Raw genomic sequence first — 24,561 nt, forward strand, 5'->3', positions numbered from 1 at the left:
AACCAAGTGTATGCAACATTTAAGCTCAATGCTACTTGAACACTGGAGGAAGAAACAGCTGTATGAGGAGGAGGTACTAGAGCTGTTGTGCAAACTGAATATGAATTCGACAATAGGGAATGATGTTCAGCTGAACTGGCTGTTCCTTTTGACCTGGAGTAGAAAGAATGTATGATAATCCCATTGCACAGGGGTGGTGTGAAGACTGATGTGTCTAATTATCAACCTATCAGTATCTCTGGCATGTTGGTGAAAATTTTAGAAAAGTTGATAAGAGATCACATACAGAAATGGGTTGACAGAGAATCTGTAGTTTGTAATGAACAGCATGGGTTTTACTAATGGGAAGGTCATGTTTGAGTAACTAGCTCACATTTTATAATGTCATGGTTGAGTTAGGGAAACGGATACACCATGATATCTTTTGGGATGTTATTATTATTATTCAGGATTCCATGGAGTCAAGAGACTTATCGTGGGAGGCCCTTCCTAGGAAACACAAAGTCTATCATACCACTCTTTGAACTTACTGACCGTTCTTTGCTCTCACCACTCTATCAGGCAGTGCATTCCACGGTTCAACCACCCTCCATGCAAAGAAACCACTCCTCAACCCTCTTGCTCACAGCTTCCTTTTGTAACTTCCAGGAATGGGCCCTTGTCATCACTCCTTCCTGCTGTTCCACCAAGTGAAAGAATTCCCCAGTGTCAACCCTGTAACTGCCTCTCAACAGTTTAAAAGTCTTGATGATATCACCTCTCCTTCTATCACCAAACTCTGCAGTCCACATTCTCTCAGTCAATCCTCCTAACTGACATTGTACAGTCTCTTGAAACCACCTTTGTTATCTGCCTGTGTACCCTTTCCACAGTTAATTTATCCCCTTCAAATCCTGGGAACCAAATTTGAGAACAATAGTCCAAGTGTGATCTGATCAGGATCTTATACAACGGAATGATAACTCTTTTATCTCTGCAGGTCAGCACCTTCTCAGTATTGCATCAATCCTCGGAATTACCTTCACCACCTTTGCACGATGCTCACTGAATTTCAATTTTCTATCAATCATCACCCCCAGATCTCGTGTCTCCCCTACTTTCAGTATAGCTCCTCCAATCAAGTATGCAGCCTCCCATTGATGTATCCCAAACTTCAAGACTTTACATTTTGTGCATCAGACCGATATCCCCATTCATTTTCCCATCTGTCTAGTTTATTCAAAACCTCTTGCAGGGCTGCGACATCTGCACTATTACTAATAACCATTCCCAGCTTCACATCATCTGCAAACAACTGAATATCCCCTTGCAGTCCATTGACAATGTCATTGATATAAAGGTTAAACAATACAGGGCCTAGTACTGAACCCTGTGGAACCCCACTTGTAACCTTCTGTCTACTTGATATTGCCTCACCATGCACAACTCTGATACTATCAGACAGCCCATCTTGAATCCAGTTGACTAACTTGACATCTAAACCCATGTGTTGCAACTTTACTATCAGCATATCATGTGGCACCCTGTCAAATGCCTTTGCAAAATCCAAAAAAATGGTAGTATATGCCTTTCCGTCATCAACTGCTCTTGTCACTTTATAATCAAAGGCAATCATATTACTAAAGCAAGAGTACCCCTTAACAAATCTATGTTTACTCTCACAGATAACCTTACCCTCATCTGCCCAATGCTGTATATGGTCCCTCACTAATTTTTCCAAGATCTTTACAACTACTAATTAAGCACAAACTGGCCTATAGTTAGACCCATCCAGTTTGCTACTGCCCTTATGCAATGGCACCATCTTACTTTTCTTCCATTCCTTGGATACTTTTCTCGTAGCCAGACATTCATTGAAAGGCCAGCTCTTTAGCACATTCTCTCAAAAACCCATTGTGAAATACCATCCAGTCCCACTGCTTTACTGACATCAAAGGTACTCAGTATTTGGAACACACTCTCCTCTTACACCTCTAAACCTTTAACCTGCCCTACCCCTCTAGTATTAAAACCTACTTCTCCAGGATGAAATACTCCAATAAAGTGTTCATTGAACAACTCCACTATGTCCTCTGCATCAGTCACTCTATTCCCATTTTTATCCCACAATGTCATACTTCCACAATTGTTTCTCCTCCCACTGGCAACATAGCTAAAAAATTCCCTAGAATTTTCTTTGGATGTTAGTGCCATCTCTTCTCATATTCCACTTTTGCCTTCCTCACCATATTAGTCACTCTCCTGCCTGAGTCTTATATTCTTCGTGCATCTTCTCTCCACCCCTCTCCTTATATCTCTTCCATAATCTCTTTTTCACCTGCAGTTCTTGTTGGATATTGTTTATCATCCACTTTACACCAAATTGTGCCCTTCTTCACTCGTGGAATACAGCTTACTATTGCTGCTAACAAATATTCCTTCACAATTTCTCAAGCACTAATGATATCCTGGCATTCCAATTCCACCTCCATGGAACTGCCCCAAGTTGATATCTAAGACTATTATAATCACCTGTCTTATAATTCCACATATGTTCCCTTTTCTTTGATACTCCTGCATGTCTATTCATTTTCCAAGTCAAAACCACATGGTCACTCTCTCTCCAACTGTGTGTGTGTGTGGGGGGGGAGATGTCAACTCAGTTATTATCAGCTCTTCTGATGCTGTGATCAAATTCAAAACTCTTGAACCACTTATTCCCTTTATTACATGTTGCCCAAGACATTTATCCCTCAAGAACCCTAGAAATTCCATTCCCTTATTATTACATGCATTTTCCTCTTCCCAGCTTATATTGCTGTAGTTAAAATCTCCCATGACAATCATTCTTCTTGCACTTGCCAAGCTCAGCTGCCTAAACATCTCCTGCTCCCCACCCTCTGTGCTCCTTGGCTTGTAGCAACATTTCACTAAATATCCTATCTTGCCCACCTCTCTCTCTCACACACACACCATATGCTTTCAAAACCATTAGTGTCACTGCCTTCCAAAGCCTCCACTCTTGATGACTGCTCCTATTCTCTCCTCTTCTATCATTCCCATAACTCTCTCTCACTCCTGCTCTGATTCGTTTTTCATTCATCTCTTCCATTTGCCTAATCTCATCTTTCATACTTCTCATCTCATTCCTGAGACATTCCATCTCCTCTTTCAGCTCATCTATCTCTCTCTCTGCAAGTTAGCCACTCTTACTTGCCATTCATCCTCCCAATGTTGTTAAATCTTTTGATAGGATTTAGCTTTAAAGGTTGTTGCATAACTTGGAGGATATGGGATTGGATTATAAGTTACTAGTTTGGAAAAGAGGATGGCAGAGGGACATATCAGAAAGTGGTGTGTGTTGGTGGGGGGGGGGATGTGAGTCTACATGATTTAAAGTGATCATTGGTGTTCCTCCCGGATCAGTCCTTGGTCCATTGTTATTCAGTCTTTACATTTCCAATATTGGAAAGGATTTAACAGGTGACATATAGCTGGTTTGCTGATGATGCAAAGATAGCAGGGTAATTAGGAATGCAACTTGCTGTACTTGTAGAATGATTTGAATAGGCTGGAATTGTGAGCATGTGTAAATGGCTGAGTTCAATGTTAGTAAACATAAAGTTATGCACTTTGGTGTAATGAGATATCCAATGGTGTATTATATTGGCAGAATTATGCTAGAAGAAGCTGACATGGTTAGGGATCTTGGAGTTTTTGTGGGTAGGAAGCTGAAATTCAGAGGTGATACAGCAAAAATAGGCAGTACAACTCAGAGGATAATTGTGATGCTGAAAAACACACACACACTGACATGTAAGAATAAGAAGTAAATTTGCTTCTTTACAAGGCTTGATATCATCTCATTGAACTATTGTGCTCAGATACGGTTGGTCTCCTGGTTTTCGAGGTGATCTATATACAGTGGAGAGGATGCACAGGAGAATGTTGAAGGTGTTTTAAGGACTACATTTCCAGGACATTGAATATAGATTATGAGATGAGATTTAGAATTTGTGGACTACAGATGCTAGCAGACATAGGAAAGAGGGTGATATGACAGATCTACAACCTTTTGAAAAATTCATACGGAATACCAGTAGATGTAATTTTTTATTTTATGGAGGGGTGGGAGAGGACAAGAGGGCATCCATGGAAGTTGAATGAATGCAGTCAAGAAAAAGTTGAGAGCTAGATTTTTCTTTCATAGAGTAGTACATCAGTGAAATCTTGCTTGAGATTGTGAGTGCAGATGGCATGAATGAATTCGAGAATTGTGCAAGTGATATATGGCCTAACTTCTAGTTCCTGACTTGGTAGAGGTGTCTCTTCTAATAATAAAATTTGCACTTGTTTCTTGTGATAGGTTGTCACATGGCAGTGTTTCTCCATCCCCACCAGCAAAAAAAAAAAGTCTTACAAGCTAAGAAAATCTCTACAAACATTTGTACTTATAAAATTATGTTTGTAAACCCTTTTTTGACTGAAAATTTCCACATGTTGAGCAATCTCCCAGGACGAGACTGCATGGTTGCTTTTCCCAATCGGAGGTAATTGCTACCACATTTATAGATCTTCTGATGCTATTACCAGATCCAACACTCTGAAATCCATCACGTGTTGTTTCAGGTAATTATCTCTTAGTAACTGTATAAATTCCATTTTGCTACGTGTCTTCTAATCTATATCATCATAGTTGAAGTCTCCCATGATAATTGCTCAGCATGCACTCATTGTGCTAATCTGCTGATGCATGTTGTCCACATTGCAGCAACTAACAATATATTTTGTCCTATTGAGGTCTATCTCACACCATATAGCCTCACATGAACCAAATATTTTAATAATAATGAAACAGTTTCAATTAATTTTGATGAAAGAGCAGTTATGAGTTCAAAGTTGTGGGGAAGCATTTAAACATACAAAAACCTTTTTGAAAGAATAAGCAATAAGAATAGGTTTGCATTTCTTTTAAAGCTGCTTGAAATTGTAGCTATTATACTAGCTAATACATCATCATGTGAATGAGGTTTTAGTCAAATGAATGTAATAAAAGAGAAGGTGAGGTAATCAATATATCTCTCTACATTGAATGATTTGTTGATGATGCATATGAATGATCCCTCTCTGGACTTTATTCAAGCTGTTTTAGTGGTGTACATTTTAAACCTACATTGAAAGGATATTTCTGTATAATTATGTGTAACAAGAATTAAATATTCTTATTATAATCTTATAATTAGATCACAAAATGAAGTATTACTTCATTTTGTGATCGTGATATTTAGTTTTTTTGAAACATCACTTATAGCAATATTTATATAAAGTAGACTGATACTTTGGGTGATTAGAGTAAAATTTTTTTGTCTAGTAGATTTAAGTTGTATTTCTGGAGCCCTGTTCATGAGTATCAAAAAGAGTCGAAATATTTATAATTTTTTTTATAATATTCTAGTGTTATACATATCCCATTATCTGCTAAACTTTCTGTAGGTTACTTAAATAAAAGAGCCAATAGGCTTCACTTCAGAGATGTAACATTATAAAGAAGGTCCGATCTTTGAGTTTCTTTTCGGCTTTGAAATAATGTAGGGTTTAATATCCCCTTAATTTAAATTAATTCCTGTAGGTTTTTAACTATCTTTGACTCAGTGCTGTAGCTACAGCTTTTGCCACCTGGTGTCCCTGAGTTTGCTGCCTCTCTCAATACACACCAAAAATACTACAAAAAGTCAAAATGACGTATAGGGAAATAAATTAAAACACTATGTTTATTTTTGAAGTAAAACTTTAATTTCAACATTCTAAAATGTTATTTTTCTTGCTTTTCTGTTAGCAAAATCATCAGCGACATTGTCGAAGTATATTTCATAGTAATGTCGGTAATTCTTAATTAATTTTATTTAGAAAAACTCCTCTCACAACTAGCAACACTTATAGCAATTGTGAGGAAAATTCACTATAGTATTACAATAGTTGGAACAGTTCTCAAGACTGTATTTTAGAATTAACTGCAAAAGTTCAAACATGTTCAAAGTGCTGCCCGGGGTGGACCACCCCCTCTGACCCCCTCTAGCTACGTCTCTGCTTTGATTCATCCATGAAACTTAAACCTGTAGTATGTTAGTACTGTAGGTGGACTAAGGATTTTTTCTATTTTTATTAATTATATGTATGGATAATCAGAAATGTGTAGTGAAAACACTCCAGAACCAAATGGGAAATAAATCAAAGACAGATTGAAATAGTGAGTTCATACAAATATCTAGAACAAATCATTACAGACAACCATATATTTGATAATGAAATTTCAGCTAGAATAAGGAGGATAGAAAGCTTTTAATCATTATAGAAATATTTCAAAGCAATTTACTAAACTGCTTAAAAAATCTACAACCAGTATGTACTCTCAACAGTGACCTGTGATAGTGAAACCTGGAGTTGGATTAAAAAAAAAAAAAAAAACACCTAGAGAAACTGAAAACAACACAACTTTACAGAGAAAGAGCCATTTTGGGAATAACAGTTAGATAAAAAGAATAATTCTTGGATAAAGAACCAAACAAAGGTAATGGACATTGCATTAATTACCCAATAAAAGGCAACAGATGACTCTGGATAGAACATGTAATGAGAATGTCTGACAATAGAAGGACAAAGAACAACAGAATGGAAGCAAGAATTGGTCATCAGCAACCAGGTAGACCAGTAGTAAGATTGAATGACAAGATGTTATGAACATTTATGGTGGAGAGATGCAAAAGATCATCCAAAATAGAAGAAGCATGGAGAGACATTTGTCCAGCAAAGGACTGAAGAAAGCTGTTGTTCATTATATATTTATTTTTACATAATCTGAACCTGTTCTAAAGACCAAACATGAAGCTTTTTCATGCCACTTCATGCCTCATGCTGGGTGGTATTCTCTCACTGGATGATGAAAATTATCTCCTACCTGAAAACAGTCGTAAATATTCAAACCTGCAGCCTGTTTGTTGGCAAGCAGATATGCTAGACACTCAGCCAACGAGGCTGGCTAATTTAAATATAAACAAATGGCCAAAAAAAAAAAAAAAACCTCTGCCTGCTGTTCTAGAGAAAGAATTATCTAAAGAATAACATGCTACACCAGTGGTCGCCAAAGTGGTCGATATCGACCTCCAGGGGTCGATATAACATGTTAGGGGTCGATAGCAAAATATAAGACATCATTGTATACGGGTAATGTTTAATTTGGATTACCTCCATCCTGAATGACAATGCAATTAAGAGTGAATCGTGGGAACAGTGACATGAATAGGACTGGTAAGATGGAGCAAGGTCATGAAAATAGTTACGGAAGCCAATCAAGTAGGCCAAAATGACGTATTTACCAATAAATGGATGTTTGTGTTTCCCGCACGGCAGGAGCGAGATTGCAACATGTGCGTGGTTGCTTATTTACTTATACTTACACACATTCGATCCCAGTCTCATTTTTGCGCATTGACATACAAGTGAGCGTTAATGTTCTAAAATTCATCAGCATACATATTACGTAATATTAAAATTACGTAATAGTAAAATAGAGGGGATCGATAATAAGTCGAGAAACTCTTGAAGGGGTCGACGGTCAAAGATGTTTGGCGACCCCTGTGCTATACTATTGAATCCTGTTGACCCAATCTCTGCTTGTTTTAATAAATATGTCTTTACTGGCTCATTCATTTGAAATTAAGTATGCAGAGGCATAGCTAGAGGGGTGCGGAGGGAGTGGTTCGCCCAGGGCAGAACTTTGAACTTTTGAAGTTAATTCTAAAATACAGCCTCGAGAACTCATTTCCAAATATTGTAATATTACTGTGAATTTTACTCACAATTGCTGTAACTGTTGCTAGTTGTGAGAGGAGTTTTTCTAAATAAAATTGATTTAAGAATTACCTACATTACTATGAAATAGACTTCGCCAATGTCATCGATTTTGCTACAGGAAAGTAAAAAAAAAACATTTTAGAATGTTGAAATTAAAGTTTCACTTCAAAAATAAATATAGTGTTTTATTCATTTCCTATATGTTGTTTTGACTTTTTGTAGTATTTTTGGTGTCTATCGAGAGGAGCGGCAAACTCGGGGACTGCCCCGGGTGGCAAAAGCTCTAGCTACACCACTGTAAGTATGGTTTGGCTGATATAATAGGCAATTCAGAGCTTGTAACTGTGGATTATTATTACGTGGCACCTCCAGGGAGTCCGAAGACTCATTGAGGGAGGACACCTGCTCCACAACTCTGTCTCCACCAACTACACCACGCTGCAACTACACCAATGCCATCTACCACCCACTACCACCACCACCACTAGTATTTTCACAATTACAAACATCAATGTCCATGGCAGATTCGAACACACACAGCCTTTTGGCTGGAGAGCTGATACATTAACCACTCGGCCAACTAGGCCATTATTTGATATATTATGGGAAATGCACCTATAGAATCCTGGTATCAAGATTTTTATTTTTTTACTCTCACTGGTAAAAAATAGAATTCTTATGGATTCTGTTTTTTTTTTATAAATAAGGATTCGATAGATGCATTTCTCAAAATGTCAAATAATCATTCTATATTCAAACTTCTGCCAGGTCCTGCATAATTCACTGATGTAATGCCTTTGCACATTAAGTTGGAAAAAGTGATTTAACAGGTCTTTCAGTATGTCTGATTTATTATTTTTCAAGTGTAGCCTTTTCTTTATTCAACTCAGTTATCACTTTTTTGTTGTTATAAAATGTGAACAAAATTACTAATTGCAAAACCTTGCTGCCCTCTGAGTATCATATTCCTGTCTACCCAGTCCTGAATTATTCTGCATTTTACTAACTTTTCTTCCATTCTTGAGATACCGATTGGTCTATAATTTGCTACTTCTCTCTCTCACAGGGCCTTTTTTATGCAGGGGAACTATTTTGCTCTTCTTTCCAGAACTGAGACTTAAATTAAACAGCTTGGTTGAACAAAGCTGCCTTTACTCTTGCACATTCTTGTAATACATGAGCTAATATCCCATCTGATAACATGTCCATATTTGCATTAAGATTGTACAATATCATAAGCACTCTCACATCTGTCAGTGCATTGTTGCCAGCTGAATGGTTCACCCTTGCAAAATAATCACTCAGTAACGCCACTGTTTCATTTGCTTCTATAAACTCTTTATTATCAGCACTCATTAGTCTCCCTTCCACAGTCGTTCTTCTTTTCATTTACCATGTTGTGAAATAACTCTTAAGGATTTTCTTTAACCTCATCAGCTAGCTTCCTCTTTTAATCAGCTCTGATGTTCCTTATCATACAGGCTACCCTTTTTTTCCAGTGCTTTGTGCTGCTCATGGGATGGTTGATCTTTATACACCCCCCCCCCTCCTCCACACACACACACATGCACACAACTTTTTCTCCCCCTCTACAATTCCTGCTTATTGATGCTGTTCATCCATCTAACTCCTACTTGATTTATTCTCCTGACTCTAGGTATACAGTCTGATACTGCTTTCTTGCAACCCTGTTCTTTCCAAATTCTTATACCAGCCACTGCTCTAAGATGCCTCCTCAGTATGTTATAATTACCTACTTTGTAATTCCACTTATACCACTTCTTAACAGAAAATTCAGTATGTCTGACAGTCTCATAGGTCAAGATCACATGATCACTTTTCCCATGTGCAGAGGCAGTGTGGCAGTGAATATGTTGGTCACTGCTAAGGTCTCTGATGCTGTGACCAAATCCAGCACTCTCAGATTTATTCTCCTCAGTCTTTTCCTTCTTTCAGTTTGTGTCCACTTAGTTCTAGGTACTAATAATTACTCATCTTGCACTCATTATGCTAATTTTCCAATGCATGCAATTCACATTCTCCCCTTGTACCCCTTAGCTATAGCAGCACCAAACTATATATTTCATCCTGTTGGTCTCTATCTCATGCCAGATAGTCTCATATGAACTGTCCTTCATATTCCTGCCCTCCTGATGTACTCATGCTCTTTTTGGCATTAATTCTTTTGCTATCACTAGCATAAATTCCCATTCTATTCCCTCTGTCTTCTCTGAAAATATTATACCCCACTTCCCTGCATTTTATCTGTGACTATATAATCCTTCATTAATCAAGTCTCACTAATGTCTATAACTTTTGGTCAAGTTGAGCTAACCAATACCAAAAATTCTTCATCCAAATACTTCTGACATTAGTATGCATAACTGCAATGTTCCCTTCATTCCAGAACTCCACTCCATACTCTAGTTTTAATGACTTCTGAATTCTCACCAAAGAATACTTCTCAAGATATATGACTCCAAAATCTGCAAACCATCTGCTTTGTATAAGTCCTGTTGTCCATTGTCATTCCACATTAAGATCATGTTAAGGTTTTTGATCTGAAGTACACTGTGTGTGTGTGTGTGTGTGTGTGTGAGAGAGAGAGAGAGAGAGAGAGAGAGTGAGTGAAGAAACAAGTTACAATATACACTGTATTTAGTCATCTCGACTAACTTAACCTCAGGTGGAGGAAAACTGCATTAAACTAGTACTGATTTTTATGTGGCTGGAGATCAATTTGTCATATTATCCACAATTTTTAATTCTAGCAGAATTAGTGGTTGCTTAATTATTATAAGGTTGTGAATTATGCTTTGTAATGATTTTAAGCACCCACAACCTTTTCAAGTAGTCTTTGGACTTTGCAACCATAACTCAAGGATAAGGTGGTTAGCCTTATGCTTCCCAGTGTATCCTATGTCTGTAGATGTGTGTGTGTTTTCACAGGGCTGGTTTGCCTGTTCTGGGGGACGAAAAACCTGAGTTTCTGGGTGAAAAAACCCCCTGCCTCTGTATGAGACTGGCTAACTCACCTTTCATCAAAAGATACCAGATAAAGGTCTCTTCCTCACATCACTGACAGGAATCGAACCCAGGTCTTTCCAACCAAAGGGCTTTGTCTATACCAACTGAGCTATGGAGGCTCATGGGGAAAGGATTAAAAATATTTAAATTTTCCAGAATCTCATCTCATTTACAGAGACATCTTCAGAGAGTACAATATGAAACTTGTAATACATGCACACATAAAGGCAGCACAAAACTAAGAAACACATGGATGAAAGACTAGTTCTAATCAGGTGGAGTGCACTCTATGGGTACTTGTCAGCAGCCTAGGATATTAACTTTTTATGTAGTACTGTCATATTATCCTGTACACCATTTGAGGGGGTGTGTGTGTGTGTGTGTGTGTATATAGTCGGCCTGGTTGGCCGAGCGGTTAGCGTATCCACTCTCCAGCCAAAAGACTGCGGGTTTGAATCCTGCCGTGGGCATGGATGTCTGTGATTGTGGAAATACTAGTGGTGGTAGCGGGTGGTAGATGGCATTGAAGTAGTTGCGGTTAGTTGTAGTTGGTGGATTGAGTGGTGGAAATAGAGAGATGTAGAGTGGGTGCCCTCCCTCGATGAGTCTTTGGACTTCCTGGAGGTGTCAGGTAATAATAATAATATATATAATTAGGATATGATATTAAAAATTCTTAAAATAAGTCTGTCCCAGAAGAATCTTAAAATATGTTTTAAACTTTATAATATATGAATTCAACTTAGCATGGTTACGTACAAGTCGAATTCATTTTTAAATATTTGATACCATTTTTCAGTTAAGTATTTTACTATGTATTTTTGTTTCTCATGCATTTTATTTATTTATTTTTTGTTTAGGATAGTGACAGCCTCTGGTGGGATGCATTTGCTACAGAGTTTTTTGAAGATGATGCTACTTTAACTCTTACTTTTTGTTTAGAAGATGGACCAAAACGTTACAGTAAATTTTTAAAATATTTGCATTATTGTATATTGATAATGAAACAACTTATTATAATTGCACATTAGACATGTCATTGTAAGCAGATATGTGGCCACAGATGGTCACATATCTGCTTAGTATTGCTCATAGAATACAGTATAGTATGACACCTACTTTGTTCATAGTTGCAAATTCTTTGCATAAATACTTGTATAATAAACTGAAATGGTTATATATGCTTAAGGGTATCAGAGCTATTTTATGGAGAGAAAGAGTGAAAGATTACAGTTTTGCATGGCTAAGTGAACTTGAGTTTTTGTTTTGCATGATTACAAATTAATGTGGTAGGCTTGCCTCTATCTTATAAAAAGGATCTTATATTAAGTAGCCTTTTAACACTGAAGGTGTCTTTGTTCATGTTTGGAGGCAGGAACATCACAACTCATGGAAATCATTGATGTGTGTGTAGCTGTGCAATATTTTCCATTAATCAACACATAACAGTAGCTAAACTTAATTGTTAAAATTATATCTGTACAACTTCTATTATTTGACAAGCAATCTATAAGATAACTTACATAAGAAGACTCTAGCAGAAATTATATTATGGAAATAGAAAAAGTTGGTGACAAAACCTTTTATCATTTCAGTATGAAGATGCAAAACAGCCAGTTCCAGTAAATTTGAAAGTCCTTGACTTCTTTATTATTATTAGAGCTCCATGGCATCAATTGCCTTGCAGGAGGTCCCACTTTACCGCTAACCTCTGTCATGTTGTACCTTAAACTTATTCACACTTTCCATACTTACAACACAGTCTGGTGGTGCATTCCAGTCATCAATCATGCTCCTCATGAAATTGAAAGGGGAAAAAAAATATAATTTAATTTATATATTATATATATCCTTCCTCTTTTGTCCGATTTACAGAACTTCCAGGAATAGCAAACAGGTATATAGGCTTAGGTACTGGTTATCATTCATGTTACACTTTAATGGAGTAATAACAGCACAGTGAGAGTTGACATCTAAGGCTAGTTAACAGCATGTATAGAGGGCACCTTTCATAGTACTTTAGTCTTAATTTATTCTAATCTCATTTTTTCTGCTTATTGTTTTTTGTGTGCATTATTGCAATTTTAACATTGTATTCCTGAAGGTGTCTCTGTGACTGAGATGAAATATTGAAACGATTAAACCTGTTTGTTAATTATTTCTCTGTGCTGTTATTATTCCATTAAAGCATAAAAGGAATTCCAGGAATAGCCTTGTTCTCCCCTCCTCCAATTTACCTTGTCAATAGCCCCTTCATCCTGAATTCTCATATCATATAACTTCTCTTCTGCCTGTTCACCAAATCTCTTCAACATCTCATAACCAACTGAGTCCTTATGTTGTTCTAGTTACTTATCACCGAAACATTTCATCTTCACTGTAGAAACTAATCAACAAAATTTGTGTCTATGAAGTTTGTGAAATTTGGTGCATATTATAGAGAGAATTTACTTATGCCAGTTAATTTTGAAAGGCATTCAACTTATTTTGAAATTGCCTTTAAGCAGTTAAATGATAAGTTATTTTACACAAAATAACGTAACTATTTTTAGACTGTGGTTTTCAAAGAGAAGGTTGTAAACTATAGATTCTGTGTTGTTTTGCATTGATATACTTAAAATCTATTTAACTCTTCATTGAGGAAAGTTAAAAGAGAAGCATATGAAACTAACTTGTGCACAAATACCTGGAGCAGTCTTCTATATAATGAGTTCAGATATGTTATTAGTAGATGTTTCAGCAGGTATATGAAACAAGTTTAAGATAGTCAAATTTCAGCACTTTCAACATATAAGCAGAATTTACTTACAAAATACAGTTACAAAATATGGACACACAACAGTGTATTGAATATTGTTGTAAAACTGGAAGCATTGACCATATTGTTTTCTTACATCAGCTAATTCTTGGATAATAAAGCATTAAGGAAATATATATTCCATTTATGGAAGATATCTTTTGGAGGCATTAGTTAATGAATGCTTCATGATTTATTTAACTTTAACACTTTATTAGCATTCTTTAATTCCTTGGTCAAACTGAATTGCATTATATTGTTAACATGCTCACTATTAATAGAAACTCTTTTATAGACTGTTCAGCGTTTAGTCTATAACAGTCATGAATAATACTTGTATGTCCCTCTTATAATGCCAGTTTGGAAAAAACAACTAATATTAATCCTTTCACAGAAAGTGTAGCAAGAGCAGTTATAATTGACTTTTTGTCTCTCCAGATAGAGATTAACTTACTATTGATGTCAAAAATTTTCTTTGAAATGGATGACGATGATTATACCCTCCTCCTACCGCACTTTCTCTTTCTTTCTTTACGGTGCTTAATAAACTGTACAATTAAGAATTTGAATATAGTTTAGGGTTATTTAGAATCAGCTTATGGATCTGCAGAAGAGCTTATGGATCCAAAATAAGAAATAAAGTGGTGATCAGACCTGAGACCAGATATGAAAAGTCTCGGAAAAATTAGGATGATGAATAGAGAGCATCAATAATGAAATCATATTAAAAATGAAGATATTGGAAGGAACTTTACACAGTATTCAGGAATGTATGAGCAGAGCTAATCTAAGATGGTATGGTCAATTAAACAGAATGGGAGAGGAAAGTTTAGCAAAAGAAATGTTTGATGCCAAGATGGGGAATAAGATCCAGATGAAGACTTAAGTACCTTAGAAGCACCCTAAAAGACAGAAATGTAAGATCTGATAATATTAGATTGCCAACAAGTGGTAGAATAATTTGGAGGAAAATTGTTGACAGGACATAATGGAAACTTGATCATGTAGACTGTCACAATATCTTGTTACCCCCCCCCCCCTTTGTACATATCAGGAAATTGATCATGATAATGACATTAAACAGATAATAATGGAAATTTGATCATGTAGACTGTCACAGTATCTTGTTACCCCCCCCCCCCCTTTTTTTTTTGTAGATATCAGGAAATTGATATGATGATAATGTCATTATGCTTAAGCATTTTACTATAATCAGATTCTTGGTGTTTTAGAATAAACTGTTATTCTTTGTCTCATGAAGCATGGGAGTGAATGGATTAAATATAATACAATGAGAAATAGAGATGAACATGGAATGAATCAAATGTAGTCTTATTTTTATCTCAAACTGAATTATACATTGCATGACAGCTGCAAATTGATGCTTTCAATAGGGATGTTGCAAAGCAGAATTTTGCCAAAGCATCAAATACAGTAATACCTCGATTAATGCTCAGGATGTATTCCTAGAAGACAAAGCTCAATGAAACAGCATTAAACAGAGTCATTTTAACACAGTAAATACGGATAGGGGAACACACGACCAATAATAAACAAGTTTTGCTTTAATTTTGAGTTATTTTTAACTCAAATTTCCTTTAACTTTCCTTTCGTAGCTCTTGGTGTTTTTGGAATGATACACAAGCAATGGTTTTAATTTGAAATCACCATTGGCATTTCTGCCCAGAAGAAGGGTGAAACAGTCTTTTGCAGCTTTGAATCCCGGCACTCGCTTTTGTTCGTGTCATATAAATGTGTACTTTGGCATTCCCCAGAAAAGTTCCGTTTCATCAACATTAAAAACTAGTTTGGGAGGATAATTTCCTCTTTCAATTATGCCTCTTAAAGTTGATGGAAAGGCTGAAGCAGCTTCAGTATTTGCACTCTCCGCTTTTCCGGTGATTCAAATGTTGTTGAGGTTGCTTCTTTTTTTAAAATCTGTTCGAATCAACCTCTGCTAGCTGCGAAGTTTTTGCTCGTATCCTCTCTTTGTTTTTGAATATGATTAAAATACTTCTGGCCTTTTCCATGATTATTACCTAACTTAATGGCATGTTGCGTTCGGTTTCATCATCAATCCAAATGGAAAGACATTTCCCAATATCTTCCAAAACATTGCTTCTGGATCAGGTTACCTTTGTTGCAGAAGACGTTGTGCTTGCTGAATGCTTAATTTTGTCCTTGTTTTTTAAAATCATTCATATAGTAGAAGTAGACACATTTAAAGCTGCTCCAATGTCAACTTGATGTTTACCTTTTTTCTAATTGCCTCAGCACCTGCATTTTAATGTCAAGCGAAATGCTTTTTCTTATCAATTTTGTTTTAACCTTTCACTGATTGTTTTGGGTTTGAGAATAATCGGTATTATATACAAATTAAGGGAAATACAGTGATAAATTGAAGCAGCATAAATTTAGTGCTTTTTTTTTTAGACTTAAAGTAGAACCTTGTTATTTCGAATAATGGAATATTTAGCACTTTTTTTAGGGTTCGGAAAAAAACCGCATTATAACGAATTAGTGTTAATTGGGCTAGCATTAAACGGGGTCTTAATGTACTGAATATTTGGCTTGAAATTTGCCCAAAGCACTGAATATCCAGTTGAAACATACTGAATTAAATTTTATAAACAAATTTTTTTGGGGAAAAAAATGCTCTCTGAAATGTTTTTGTCAATTTTTAATGAGTATATTTTTTGTTCAGAACATTTGCTTATAAAATTTAATTCATGATGTCTTTAAAATTTAATTATGCTTTGACCATTCAGCACTTCAGCCAAATTGCAGAATGAAGAAAGAATAAAAAACTGTGTGTAATAATACTTCACCTAATCATGTAACCACATGAAGATAAATAAACAAACACACACACACATACAGGGTGGTTCAAAATTCCATGTACAGACTTTGAGGGGAGGTAGAGAACATCAAAATCAACCATATTCACATAGGAAAGCAAGACCGGAAACGCTACTGGAAGGTACTAACAGGGACACAAAGATACAGAAATAACATGAGGCAGTAAGTAGTGTAAAAAACTTTATTAGACATAACTGAACAGTTCAATAGTAGTTGGATACATAATATGGTAAACGAGGTGCATGTCTGCCTGCCATCTCGGCGTTCGTAAATTGACTCATGTTCTTCGTACAATGTCGAAAGCTTGAATGAGGAAGCCACAAATGCTCACCTGGAGCGCTGCCGAACAGTGCCACCTATCACTTTCGGGTGGCATTTCTGGTCATGCTTTCCTATGCGAATATGGTTGATTTTGATGTTCTCTACCTCCCCTCAAAGTTTGTACGTGGAATTTTGAACCACCCTACACACACACACACACACACACACACACACACTAGGGTCTCTTTTTATGTGGATCTTTTTTATGCAGATTTGAAGTTATACGGTGCATGCCCACAGATACGAGACCTTTCGATACTTCTGTGCATGTCAACAGAAGGCGAATCCATTCCAATAATAGAGTAATCTAGCATTTCCCAAACTTTTCCTACGACGGAAATACTTTACAAATCCTGAAATTTTCATGGAAAACCTTGGTTATTTTGTAATGTATTCATTAATAATTAATTGTTAATTTAGCTGATTTTTTATTATTAATTAATAATTGATCATTAATTATTAATTAATTAAATTTGGCCCAATGGAGAAAAAAGCACCACAGAAATTGCTTTTCTTTGGAAATGAAAATTGCAATTTTAGATCACTTAGCAAAAGGAGAGGGATCTATGGTGATTGGTAAACATTTTAATTTAGGCGAATCTACTATAAGAGCAATTAAAAAGAATGAAGTCGCAATAAGAAAATCTGTCATTTCTGGCACAAAACTAAGTGCCAAATTATCATCTTACTCAACAGATGCTTTATTAGAACACACGGAACCAGCGTTCATAATTTGAATTGAAGAATTAACTCAAAGGGGAATTCCCTTTGAAGGAAGGAAAGCATAAGGGAGGTGACAGAACTCAAGCATCAAATTATAGGCTTATCTGTATGTCAGTTGTGGTTAAAGTATTGGAGAGGCCAGTGAGAACCAGGATCTAGAATTGAGTTGACAACAATGGTATTATGTTTAATGGACAGCATGGATTTGCTAAAGGAAGGTCATTTTAGATCTGCTTACTTATTACAATAAGGTGATGGCTTCATTGGACAAAGGAAATGGATACACAGTAATATACTTAGATTTTGCAAAGGCTTTTGGTAGATTACTGCATAAGTTGATAGTCAAACTAGAGCAAATGGGGTTGGATATTAGACTAGTACATTAGATTGGAGATTGACTATTTGATAGGTATAGAAAGTTGTATATGGGGGAGCAATATCCTGGAAGAGGAAAGTCACCAGTAGTATACTTCAAGGGTCTGTTTTAGGGTCATTGCTGTTTAACCTGTATGTTAATGATATTGGGGAAGATTTGGATGGGAATATTTAGTTGTTTGCAGATGGTGCAATGTTTGGACAAACTATGTGGAGTAGAACAGATGTTATGGCCTTACAAGAAGACTTGAATAGGTTGAGTGCATGGGCATGGGAGTAGTGATGCAAGTTCAATGTTGCAAAATGTAAGGTTTTAAAATTTGGGAAATACAGATGAGACGCAGAATTTGGGAAATACAGATGGTGGAGGAAATAATCTTGGAATGATGGTGGATAAGGATTTAGAGGACACATTGCCAAAATTGTGATGAGATGCACAACAAATTCTGGGAATAATGTGGAGGACACCGATTTGAAGTAAATAGATTTCTGTTCCATTGTATAAGGCCTTGATTAGGCCACATGTGGACTAATCAAGGCCTTATATTGTACAGATTTGTTCACATGGTTTTCAAAAGGACAAAGATGTTGGAAAGGAGTGATTGACTAAGGTGGTTTTCTGATCTCTGGAATGTTGAATATGAGGGAGTGTTGGCAGAATGCAATTTACAGAGTCTAGTCGATAGTGGATATGAGAGGTGTGATATGATAGAAACATACAAGTTGGTAAGGGTTTGTTACAGGATCAATGTTGAAGAGGTTTTTCCTAAAATGGTGGGAGATCAGGGGAGAACAAGAGTCATCCTTGGAAGTTGTATAAGGAGGGTGTGAACAAGGGAGTGAGAAGCAGGTTTTTTGCATGCAGAGTTGTGAATGATTAGAATGCCTTGCCTAAGAGGGTGGTGTCTGCAGAGAATTTGAATATGTTTAAGGTACAGTATGATGACCTGTTTGTGTATGACAAAGGGACCTCCTAGATGAGTCTTTGACTCCATGGGGGGGGGGGGGTAGTATAATAATAAATTAATGACAACTAATAACATTATGTTATAAAATATAAGATTTATTGTTAAATTGACCATATATTTAATACGTACGTATGTTTGTACAAATTGCCTACTGGTTTCGCTAGTAACTGAATAGCTTTCTCAAGGCTTGCACAGTACAAAAAATGGTAAATGCAAAAAAGGTTTAAGAATACAAAAAAACATCAGTACCTGTTAGGTAGCTAAGGTAACACGTTCGCGTGACATTTCTACTCAGCATCATGAACACACGTTACATGCAAACGCGTAATATGATTTTTCACGTATTATAGTTCTGTTGAACTGAGGGAATTAATTAGATTTTTCCAAGTATCGTTCAGTATGGCCCCTTGATTTTTGTTTAGGTTGCTGCCTGTACGTAGCACAACTGCTGCTTCTTTAAATAATCAATGTCGGTAATCTTCGTCTACGTAGGCCATAGAACTGTTATTCCAGTCTATAGTGTGGTTCGAAGTTGAAAAGTGATGTGCTAACCTGGAGGTTACAGTATGCGAAAAATCATATTACGCGTTTGCATGTAACTCGTGTTCATGATGATGAGTAGAAATGTCACGTGAACGTGTTACCTTAGCTACCTAACAGGTACTAACTTTTTTTTGTATTCTGTCATTCAAAGTAATAAATTTCAATAAAATCTATATCGCCAGAATCTCTTGTGTGCAGATGGCAGAACAAGTCTGAAAGGTATGCATTTTGAAAAAAACATTGATGTCATAATAATACAAAACTTGAAGAAACTTGCAAAATAACAGTATTTTATTTTAATTTAACATAATACAAGAGTTACCACTTACGATCACTCCCACTATCCAAGACTTTTATAAACTATTTAAATTTTTTTTTTATAAATAAATTAGGTATATGGTATAAACAAACCAAATTTCAAAACTCAACTCAGAACAGCATAAAATGAAGTCAGCATTCATTTTAGAAATTATGGACTTTACAATTGTTATAAATAACTATTTTAATTAATAATTAATTAAATTAGATTTCTCTTCTTAGGCTGACTTAAGAGGAGAAATCTGATCTTGGCAAACACATTGCATACCTAAGACTGAGTTGGCTTAAGAAAAAAAAAACACTTGGAATTTTTTGCTGCTGAAGATTGGACTTTTTGCCCGCCAAGTCTAATCTGACCAACCTTAGAATACTGAGGTAGCAGACATCTTTCAGTTCACTGAATTCACTTTTACGAATCTGATTTTTGCACAAAAGAGAGACAATAGAATGGATCTGGACAAAATTACTGAAGTAGTTATGAAAATTTCTATCATCATGTACAAAATAAAAGATGACTTTCGTTGCCTACTATGAGATGACATTCTGCTTATTATTGAAAGCCTTACTTGAAAAAGTACTATTTAGTCTCCCAGATTCTTGCTCTTAGCACACTCGTATTACTGTGGTATGGATTTACAAACCTTTTTGAGGATGGGATTAGCAATTTAAAAATACTGGAAGTATATTTTTAGGCTTTTCCCAGTTCAGATCATTTCATCTTTGAAATGAAGCCATCTAGATGCAAACAGAATGGATTACACCATTTACTTTTGCTATTACTATTTAGGTAGGAAGAAAGGTCACTAAACCCTTTCTTTTAGTGTTACACATTCTTTTTAGTGTTATCAGCATTCATTTTAGAAATTATGGACTTTACAATTGTTATAAATGACTATTTTAATTAATAATTAATTAAATTAATAATTACTCTAATAACTATGGTGAATCTGGCCTTTCTGATTATGCCCTGAACACTTTACATAGAATTGATTGGAAAAGCACCAGTTGTTTACATCACACCAAAAACATGGTATGAACGTAAATTTAAGGAAGCCTATGAGATTCTTATCAACCACCTCAACCATCTTAACAATAATGATGGTCTAAAAATCCCAAGCATATGGAAGGCATATATTCTACCCACAGAACCTTTCTCCCTAAGATTTAACTATAAACAGGACTGTAGATAATCCAGAATCTTAAATCTAATATAATAATTGTCATGTTAAATTAGGACATCATTGCTACTGTAAGAAATTTATCTATATGAAAGAATGTTTCTCTGATGTTATCTTAAATAGAATTATAGCTTTGATGTAGTCCCTAAATAATTAATTTTTTAATTTTATTTGTATTTTTATTTACATTTTTTTTTCTATATATATATATATATATTTTCACTAGAGGTCATACCAGTAGAATAACTGTTGATCAAATCATTGTCTCTTTAGCATACCGTGTGAAATGTAACTCAGCTTGTCCTTTTATATCTATGTATACTTCAGATGATGACCTTAATATGAAGATCGAAATGTTGGGAAATTAAAATAGTTATTTATAACACGTTTGTAAAGTCCATAATTTTTAAAATGAAAGGTCACTAAACAATTTCAAGATCAGTTTTGAATGTTTCTAATTTGTTTTGTGAACTTGAACATAGGTAGAGAAGAAAACTAGAGATTTTCATGAAAACCTTTACAATATACTTGATTCTTACTTTGGATATTCTTGGTATATTTGTGGGAGAACCAAGGCTTATGCAAAAGTTGCAAATTTAAAATGGAATGGAGAATGTGAAGGTTTCCATTATTAAGAAGAATTGTAATCTGCTTTACGGTCTTCAGTTTTGAGGACTAGCTACTCTTTTCATTTCTAATGATATATATATCCCTATTGTTGGATCCATCAGCTAGGGTTTGGTCTACCCTGAACTTGAAGCTCTTCTTTGCATAGTTGTCTGGATCATGGATATGAAAGGCATCCAACTGTGAGACAGTGGCTAGAAAATTTGTAAAAGAGAGATCAATTAGCTAATTTTTTTTTTTTTTCTTTCCTCAGGCCACCAAGAATTTTTAGAGTTATCAGATATCATCAATATTAGATTATACTATACTAACTTCATAGCCGATCTATCAACATCACAACCTTTGAATAAAACTAAGGAAAAGTATGAAGAAGCTCATGTGGTTAATCTTGAAATTTTCAGGACATTTGATTAAGTGACAGCTTTTTGCTAAACTACCTATTGTCTCCCTCCTGCCCTTTGTGATTGTATCATCAGTTTCCATTGGATTTTTCTCACATTTCTGGGCTACTGAGGTGCTCTGTGTTTTCACCCCACTCTTTCACCTCCCCTAAGCTCAAATCCCTTAGGATTTGAGCTTAGTGTACTGATGACAGTATATGCCATCCCCCTTCTTCATTCAAGAAATCTTTTCATGCTTAAATGATTCTAGCTTCTTGATTTTCCATAACTACTTTCTTAAACTCTGTTCTCCTTATGATTCTTGAGTTGGATGATTATAATCTATTGAATTTCAGTGCTAACTTATTTATCAGAAGAAATATTTTAATTAACTCTTCCTTACATTTGATATTTTTATTGATCTCTAATCAAGAGTGGGTTTACTATTCTTGGAATGACTTTACACCTAATCCTATCTTCACATAAACTGTTCCCACACTTGTGGTGGTGCACAAGAATGCTCAGTGCTATCTAGAAGAGGAAAGCCTTCTTAATAAATGACTCTCTCTCTCACACACACCTATCCACATTTGCAGCCTTCATTTGTTTTTTCATAATGTCATGTTTTGGCATTATATGTATAAATATATAGGTATTTTCACAGGCACTGTTCCACTAAGCACCACTATTCCTTTCCCTTTTGTGTAATCATGTCGTGAGAGAACAACACCAGCAGCTGCTTGTCAGCATCTATACAGTTTAGTTTCAACTTATCCCACAAAATTCTTATGCTGTAGTTCTTTCATTCCATTTAACTCTGCTTTGAGATAGCCTTCCCCAGTAATTACATTCTCCATCTCTTCAAGAAACACATTAATAGAATTCTTCTTTCTTCCAGATCACTTATGCACATACATGCAGCACTATTGGTTTCATACCCTTCCTATGTGGGGATGAAAAAAAAAAAAAAAGAAGTCCTATTGGGTGTGAGCAGAGTTCCAGGCAACATTAGAAAGGCTTTTGCAGCTAGTACTGTATAGAATTTAGTGAGTTGTAATTTGAATTGCCTGGAGGACAATTGACATTACAATTCTCTTATAGAGAATTGTAATGTCAATTGATAAGGAATTGATCAAAAGGGTATGATTATCTGGTATTCTGTGAACATTTCAGCTTGAGATTGTTGATGACACCAAATGCCTCTGCATCTCTACCCATAAAATCAGTGTACTTGAAGAACATTAAAATTAACAAGGACGATTACTTCATTTTATGGTATCACATTTGTCATCTTTTGAGATTGAAAGGGGGAGATGAGTTGTGGTGAAGGAAAGTGATATTTGCTTTTAATTAAACTTGAAATGATATCGTAACTAAAATAAATTCTTAATATTGCCTTGAACCAAACTGGCAACCCTGAGCTACTCAGCAGTAGACAAACTTCATTCTTTTCTACATCTTGGAGTATGTGAAAAATATCCTTTAGTTTGGAAGATCCATTAACATCTGCCTTCAGACGTTAATGGATCATTTTAATTTTAAAAAATTAAAACTTGCTTCAGGCACTTCTTCACACTAGATAATGTGGGAAAAAAAAAAGTAATGCACTATATAGAAGTTATAAGTTAGACTATTTTTGGAGTTAGTTAAGGCAATCAAATACACCTAACCTAAACAAATATGGCTGCATTAATTTGCATAAAATGTGGGAAATAGTTATTATTAGCATCTGACCTCCATGGAGTCAAAGGACTCATTGCGGGAGATCTGTTCTATCATGCCAAGAGATCATCGAACCATGCCTTGAACCTCTTCAGTTTCTTTGAACCTCTTTACTCACAACACTTTCTGATAATGCATTCCACTCACCAATTACTTTCATGCAAAGAACCTGCTTTTCACTCTCTTGCTCACACCCTCCTTATACAGCTTCCATGGATGGCCTCTAGTTCTACCCTTGCTTCCTCCTACTCTATGAAATATGTTCACATTAATCTGGTAACAAGCTCTCACCAACTTAGATGTCGCATCTCAATCATATCCTCTCTTCTTCTATTCACAAGGCTCTGTAAATTGCATTCCCTCAATCTCTCTTTCTCATCCAATCTGAATATTCCATTGCCTTGACACTAACTTAGTAAACCTTCTCTGGACTTTCTCCAACACATCCTCATCCCCCTGAAAAACCAGATGACCATATTTGTGCATAGTTCATGTGGCCTGATCGAATCCTAATAAAGGGAACCATAACCTCTTTGCTTCTGTATGTCAGCATCCTCCTCATTATTGTCATAATCTTTTGGGATGTCCTTATAATTTTAGCAATGTGACCCCTAAACTTCAAGTGTGCAAGTTAGGACTTCATGTTTTTTGCCATTAAAACTCACGAATTTTTTTCCCTATACTTATTGTTTATCGTGATAAGTAATTGTGTTCTGCAGAATTCTTAAAAAATCAAGTGAAATATTAACCACCAAGCAAATATTTTATCATTCAACTTAGTTTAATATCCAGGAAATTGTGATTATCAAATATTTGTCTTAAAGTGAATATTTGACAACTTGTATTTTTAATGAATTTGGTTTGTTCTTCCCAAATTTCTGTATCACAATTTT

At 35.6% G+C, this 24,561-nt stretch overlaps 1 protein-coding gene across 4 annotated transcripts in view; it reads left to right on the top strand.

Annotated features, from left to right (window-relative positions):
- LOC150106194 (LIM domain-binding protein 2-like) overlaps nt 1–24,561 on the top strand; it is a 607,136-nt gene that overhangs the window by 184,374 nt on the left and 398,201 nt on the right. For all 4 annotated transcript variants that reach the window (XR_016548352.1, XM_090393030.1, XM_090393031.1 and 1 more), the window contains one exon: nt 11,718–11,820. Coding sequence is in view for 3 of the 4 variants with exons in the window: in XM_090393030.1 (XP_090249156.1) it covers nt 11,718–11,820 (103 nt within the window). In the remaining variant the exon portion in view is untranslated. The remainder of the gene's footprint in view (nt 1–11,717; nt 11,821–24,561) is intronic.

Source organism: Typopeltis vanoorti, chromosome 5, assembly GCF_054136105.1.
Source record: "Typopeltis vanoorti isolate ZY-2024b chromosome 5, IOZ_Tvanoo_1.0, whole genome shotgun sequence".
NCBI classification, from domain to species: domain Eukaryota; kingdom Metazoa; phylum Arthropoda; class Arachnida; order Uropygi; family Thelyphonidae; genus Typopeltis; species Typopeltis vanoorti.